General features: G+C 36.2%; 2 protein-coding genes across 2 annotated transcripts; one reads left to right on the top strand and one right to left on the bottom strand.

Moving 5' to 3' along the window:
• Positions 1 to 530: 530 nt before the first annotated feature.
• On the top strand, positions 531 to 2,484 carry LOC120084211 (cold-regulated 413 inner membrane protein 1, chloroplastic-like). Its single transcript, XM_039040107.1, has 6 exons — positions 531 to 826; positions 924 to 1,055; positions 1,448 to 1,543; positions 1,740 to 1,804; positions 2,020 to 2,089; positions 2,169 to 2,484. The coding sequence occupies exons 1-6, from the start codon at positions 666 to 668 to the stop codon at positions 2,332 to 2,334; spliced, it is 690 nt and encodes a 229-aa protein (XP_038896035.1). The 5' UTR covers positions 531 to 665; the 3' UTR covers positions 2,335 to 2,484.
• Positions 2,485 to 2,970: 486 nt separating this feature from the next.
• On the bottom strand, positions 2,971 to 6,175 carry LOC120084210 (PLASMODESMATA CALLOSE-BINDING PROTEIN 4-like). The gene is made up of 4 exons (XM_039040105.1): positions 5,185 to 6,175; positions 4,003 to 4,479; positions 3,450 to 3,492; positions 2,971 to 3,330 (listed from the first exon to the last, which is right to left on the bottom strand). Exons 1-4 carry the CDS (start codon positions 5,246 to 5,248, stop codon positions 3,078 to 3,080), a joined length of 837 nt encoding a protein of 278 aa, XP_038896033.1. The 5' UTR covers positions 5,249 to 6,175; the 3' UTR covers positions 2,971 to 3,077.
• Positions 6,176 to 6,458: the final 283 nt, after the last annotated feature.

Here is a 6,458-nt window from a genome sequence, read left to right as displayed (position 1 = left end):
CGAGGTTTAGGCCTTTGTTCATTTCGTGATAATTGAATAATTTCTTGAGGTTTATTTAAGGAGTAATTCTGTTACTCACTACTCAACTTCTCACGTTCAATTCCGATATGTAAAGATATGGTTTAAAGATCATCCTCAATGGACTGATTATCTGCTTCTAATCTGTATATTTCTTGAAGTTTTTTTAGGGGAAGATTTCTTTAAGTTTGTTTTGTGTTTTGTTTCATACTGTTATACTAAAAAATAGGGTTGATCATGATAAACTGAAAAATCGAGTAGATGGTTAAACCGTCGGTCGGAGAAAGAGATAAGTCGGTGTCGATTTTCCGACCAAAACTGGCCGACCGATCAATTTTTACTTCTCATCGGACGGGATCAGTTTAAATATTTATTAAACCAATCATAGTCGGTTCGATGGCAGTCTGGTTGAAAAACCAACTTCGACTAACCGATGCTAATTACTTAAAAAAAAATGGCGGTTTGATGAATACCTTCTATTCGGCTTTGGGGAGGACAGCCGGCGGCCCGGCTCCGGTTTTTTCACGTTCATCAGTTGGGCGAGCGACAGTTTCCTTGTTGAATCAAAACTCGAATCAAGAGCATTGTTTCCAGTCCAAAATCCGAGAGAAGATAGAGGCTGAACCAAGCAAAGGAAGAAGGTGGAAATGGTTTGTGTATCTTTATCTTCTGCTGTTTCACTTTACAATCCCTCTCTCTATAGATCCAAGCTCTCCGTTCCTCTCTCGCTAAGATCTTCACCGCCAAATGCAAAGCTCTCGTTCAGTCCTGCCGCTAAACAGAGTTCCATCTGTTACAATCCGCTTAGGTAATTCGAGGCTCCGGAATCCTGCTAGATTGATTGAGTAGTAATGGTTTTGGTTTAATAAAATTGAGATTTTTAAAAAAGGAAAGTTGTGAATCAGGTTTGCTGTCGGTAGCGAGGGGATTGCGACGGCTGCGATTACCAAGAAGAGGAGTCGTGGTTTAAGTGCTATTTGTTACGCTATGCCCGTTAACGCCCGCACTCTTCAGTGGATCTCCACCATTTCTTCTGCGTAATTCTCCCTTCTCTCTATCAGATTCTCGTGTAATTGTATACAAGCACCATCTCGTCTAATACATGATCTTATTATATCTTTGGAACTGTGCTTTTATTTATCGTTGTTTTGCTTCTCAACTATATGGAATTTACTACTTTTAATCTTCGAGGTACGTTTCTGTGGAATCAGCACTGAATGCTCAATTTTAACCAATACTCAGATGGGTTTGTAAATGCTTTGCTACAATTCCTTTTATTGCGGTAGATAATTATTTTCATTTAAGTCGATAGCATTCAGTGGCTACTTTTATATTGTCAATATGCCACCACTTTCGTTTTCATCTGCTGTTTTAGAACCCATTGCACGAATCAAAGTATAATTTTTAAAACCTTAAGTTTCTTCACCAGGGTTTTAATGCTAGCAAAGGGGACTGGGATTCAGAAGTCATTTATTGTTCCGCTATTTGCTCTTCTGGCACCTGCAAGTGTTGTCTCGTGGATTAAGTAAGCCTCGTGAAAATCCTCTGTGTATTACTACCCCGTTTCTCCTTACGATCACATAGATACATTGACTGTCTTCAAGAAAATCATCTTCAAGAATTCTCTCTATTCAGTATCTATCAGTATGATGCCAAGATTTATGAGGAATTAGTTCCAATTTATAAATGGGTCAATGTTTTGGTTCTAACTTCTATTTCAGAGGAGAATACGGCATTTGGAGCGCTTTTCTGGCACTTCTTGTTCGACTGTTCTTCTTTATCCCCGGTATAATCTTCTGTCTCCTTCACTGGATAGCTAATGAATTTAATTGCTAGTTATCACACTTTATCTTGTAAGGAACCTTAGTTTATAGCTTAGCTAGAAACGTATTAGTTTGAACCTCATTTTATTCAATCAACTAAAAGGGTTCCACTCTGTACAATCCACTGATTTCGTAGATAATTCATAGGAAGTCGGATGCTGGGTTCTTTTGGATGTAGGTGAATTGGAGATACCATTCATATCGTTACTTTTGGTGATTGTGGCCCCATATCAAGTCCAAAGCTTAAGGTAAACATTTAAACTTTTAATCAGATTGAGCTTTATAATTTTTCCAATCTCAGGATCTGATTATTATCTGTAATTGCAGGGGAACTCAAGAAGGAAACATTATCTCCCTAATGATAGCAGCATATTTGGCCTTCCAGCATTTCTCTAGAGCGGGCAGTTTTCGGAGAGCTTTTGACCAGAATTCAATTGTTGCAACAGTAGCAGTCATTTGTTTTACTGCTGTCTCATTTCTGCTCGTGATCTAAGTTCCTTAGTCACTCCCAAGTAAACCTTATCGGTTAAATCTTCAATAAACACTATTGGTCATCCTGTAATAGTTGCACAATAGTCAGAATGTACAGACTTTCCCTTTTGTGTTTATAAATGCTATAAAGAAATTTTCCTTTCTTCGTGCTTGCTTGATCTCAATCACCCTCCATCTCTTTTTAGTTATCACAAAATTGCATTGGATTGAACCTAGACAATCATTTGTTTCCTTTTTAAATAACATCGGTCCTACTCGTTATATATACGAGCTTGTGAACTCACCTTCTAGCATCTACTTTTTTTGTATAATTTGTACATTGTACAGTGAACAATCTTAAATTGGACAATTTGTCATTCATAGGTAAAACTAAATGAACCCCTGCAAGCCGAAGTTCAAGTACAATGTCTTCCCTGGAAAATCAACCTAAAGAGCTTCCAAACGGAAGTGACTTATCTATATTATTTGCTAACATTTGTCCAAAATGGAATTGACTTGTCTTTATCCTTTTACTGGCTAACAATGTGAAATATCGTATGGCTAGCATATGACCTATTTATTTCTTTAATGTACTGATGTATGTTCCTGTGGACTCCTTAGTTTTCTAATGCATAACCTGATTTATAACAGCAATAACTTACTATATAATCTTTCTTTTATCATATTGATGTCTAACAATGCAAAAATGTGCAGCAAATAATCAATTGCCATCTCTCTGTGGAGAGAAGAAATGATTCCTTCAGGTTACAGATGATTTGCAATGAGCAAACCCAGAAAGTAAGTCATGGTCAAGAGCAGCACCGATCGTTTTGATATTGAAGTAGCTGAGCTGGGCATGCCTGATGGTTCTGCACCATAGATTGATGGATCTGTGGGTGTATATGTCGGGTTTGTGGTGTCTGGCGGTGTCATTGTTGGGATCGTGGTGGCTGGAGGTGGTGGTGGTGGGATTACAGGTGCCGGCGGTGTTGGGTTTGGGTTTGCTGGTGGAGGGGGGCTGTCAAATACATAAAGAAATTAGTTAGCTCTGATTTTGCTTCCTTTACTGATTCCTTTCCTTTTATGGGTATCTTATAGTCTCTTAGTAAAATGAATACTGAGCTCTTAAGGAATTACCTTGGCATAGCTCTGGGTGTTGCATAGTGACAGTTACCATTACCTGCAATATAATATAGAAAAGACAATTGTCAATAAAAAGTTTCAACTGACCAATTTATGAGATTTTATTTCACCTTTGAGCTATGACTTTGTTAGGGATCACTACCTCGTTTTTATCTTTAGATGATAGGATATGACCTTTTTGGGAAATTTGTCACTAAAGTTTCCTTATCCCTTGTTCTCTACTAGGAAAGGAGAATGAGAGAGATAAAATTGAGAATTAAGTACATTCAGGAAAAGGTTGAATGAAAAGTAGTAGTCCTAGGTATAACACAACGGATTACCTACCAAGAAAAGCATAATTTGTGATTTAATGTTCTTGTCACTTTGTAGTATGGCCAATTTCTATTGGATAAAAAAATGTTAGGAGGATTCACAGATTAAGTAGGAACTCCTGTAATCAATAGAACCTGTCTGAGCTAAGTTTGATAGTTCAGAAAACCTATTAAATTTGGCTATCATAAGTGACAACAGGGGTTAATGATGAATCAGAAAGGTGAAAATGCCATACTTGGGTCTGTGCTAACGAGTTGTGCTGTTCCTCCAAAAACACAGCTAGTAGCCGCTGGATTCTTCTGGTAATAGTCATTGAAGGCATAAGAGGCATGGTCCTTCACTGTGTTTGGGTCATAGCAGCTCCCACCCGGCTGAATTGCTGAACAGTCTGCACCGCCATAGCCACAGGCATAGTCAAGAGCCACCTGCAGAGCAGTTGGGGAAGCTGCAGAGCTTGCAATACACCATGAGCCTCCACCCGAATTCCCCGTCACTGCGGTGGGATTCACATTGGGGTCTACTAAGTTTGGCACAGACTGTGGTGGTGAAACTGGAGTTCCTCCTGGCGTTGTTGTTGGGTTAACAATGGTAGTGTCATCCAACTGAGTGAAATGTACAGAAGGTGAGAAGATTGTTCTGTCATCTTCATTCTGAAGAGGTATGTTTTTTTTATTTGCTTCTTGTATAGGTGATTTCTCTGCAAAGCTTGAACCTGGAGAGAACAAAACTGCATCAATTTTTCACCTTCTTTATGTAAAATTTGCTGCAATCACTGAGATATGAGTACGTTACATTCATGAATGGCATGTACATTCATTTTCATTTCATTGCATCGATTATGCAGTTTTTTTCGAAGTTTTTTTAAGTTGACAGTGTTAGGATTCTCTAAACCAAGAAAATAAAAAAAAAAGATCTATCCAGCATCGAACACCATCCCCCCACGGATTTGAATTACATCAGAAATTCTATACACAGAGGAATTGGCAACATCTAAAATAAAGAACCACGAAGAAGGGAGAAATCTTTGTCAATCTCCAAATTAAGCTATGAATGTAAAGAATGAAGAAACCACTTGAATGCTTTTCATATTAACCAATTATGTCATTTTTGTTTTCAGCCTCTAGCGGGAGTGCTCAACACAGGTTGTTTTACCAAAGAGATTGAACTCTCGGATGAGACTATGCAGCCACCGTTCTAACGTAAGTACATGATGGACACTATTAACTTAGATTAGAAGTGTTTTGTTTCTCATGGAAATAAAAATGTCATTTTGTTTGCTGACATTGTCATATTAACATCATATATGATATCCAGTGGAAACGTACTTCAATACAAACTTATTCTCACTTTCACATTCAAACTTCTCTAACAATGAGCATAGAAATAGCTAAAAAAAGAATGGTAAAACCAGCATTACCTGAGAAGAGCAAGAAGGAACAGAGAGTAAATAGTGCCAAATTTCTCAGAATGTTTAAACCCATCACTTTAAGTTGGCTGCTGACAGTTTCTTCTTGGATTTAGTAGTTATAATGACAGAGAAGGCAAGCTTTAATAAAAATAGATCAAATGAGAGAGCCAGACTATAACTGGTACTGAACAGGAGTGATTATCTTTTCACTGTAAATATTTTTATTCATTAAACTCAGGAATCAAAGCTTTCTTGGATCAAGAAGAGAAAGAATATAAGAAAACTTGAGAAAGCAGCCAATGGAGTAGTTGAATGCCACAAGCAAGAGAAAGTACACTTAGAAAGAAAGGCAAAAACAAACATATGGAGCTGGCTTATGTTTTCAGAACAATTTACTATTCTTCGAACAAAAAAAAAAAAAAAAAAAAAAATCATATAAAGAAGACAACTAATATATAGAAGTTATTTCTGTCTTCGATCGAAAATCGTAAGTTTGTAAATAATGATTGACATGAAATATTATATAATCATTCAATCATAATTCTTCGAAAACGGTTTTCAAAAAACGAAAATGGTAGACATGAGTAGTCAATTGAAAGTTGGGAGTGTGAAGTGAGAGAATTATATGTTTTTGGTGCATCTTAGAGTCTGTAATGAAGAATATTGTCTCCTACCTTTGCTGAGTGATTGATTCAAGAATATAAACTTCAAACATTCAAATGGGAATAAATATGATACCTTGTAAAAAAGAATATGCAGAGGCACATGCAAAAGTAGGCTAATTTACAAATGAGAGTTATTTTTTTTTTTTTTTTATGGAATTTATATATATATATATGTTGAAATATATATATATATATATTTGGATATCGTTGCTTGAAAAACTTCCATAGTTATTTGGAATATTGAAAACAGAAAAAATTTCCATGGCCGATTTTTCTTTCTTTTTAATAAATGGTAATAGACGAGTGTTGTAAAATCCCAAAAGCCCAAAATCCAATCTAATCCCCTGGTGGAGTGGACCATGGCAATAAATTGCCATTGCTGCCAAATATGTTCTTTTTTCTTTTTTCCTTTTTCCTTTTCTCTCTCTTTTTTTAAATAATTACGATGAATAATATTTTTAGGATTAATAATTAAGTGTGTAGCAACATTTTTTAAGAATTACAAATATAAAAAAATCTATGTATGATAGATTTTATTGCTGATAAATTCTTACCAGCAATATAGTCAATCATCGATTGATTTCGAGAATTGGATCTAAATTTGGCTATATCTGTAAA

The sequence above is a fragment of the Benincasa hispida genome, chromosome 8 (assembly GCF_009727055.1).
Source record: "Benincasa hispida cultivar B227 chromosome 8, ASM972705v1, whole genome shotgun sequence".
Classification (NCBI taxonomy): domain Eukaryota; kingdom Viridiplantae; phylum Streptophyta; class Magnoliopsida; order Cucurbitales; family Cucurbitaceae; genus Benincasa; species Benincasa hispida.
This window is presented reverse-complemented; position numbering and strand designations above follow the sequence as displayed.

Bases quoted from the DNA above. Each gene is read 5' to 3' on its own strand.
- LOC120084211 (XM_039040107.1), top strand. From the start codon at position 666: ATGGTTTGTGTATCTTTATCTTCTGCTGTTTCACTTTACAATCCCTCT. The intron at 1,056-1,447 runs GTAATTCTCCCT...TTTCTTCACCAG, and splicing joins ATCTCCACCATTTCTTCTGC to GGTTTTAATGCTAGCAAAGG. The intron at 1,544-1,739 runs GTAAGCCTCGTG...CTTCTATTTCAG, and splicing joins AGTGTTGTCTCGTGGATTAA to AGGAGAATACGGCATTTGGA.
- LOC120084210 (XM_039040105.1), bottom strand. From the start codon at position 5,248: ATGGGTTTAAACATTCTGAGAAATTTGGCACTATTTACTCTCTGTTCC. The intron at 4,480-5,184 runs GTAATGCTGGTT...TGTTCTCTCCAG, and splicing joins TTCCTTCTTGCTCTTCTCAG to GTTCAAGCTTTGCAGAGAAA. The intron at 3,493-4,002 runs GTATGGCATTTT...ATTATATTGCAG, and splicing joins ACTCGTTAGCACAGACCCAA to GTAATGGTAACTGTCACTAT.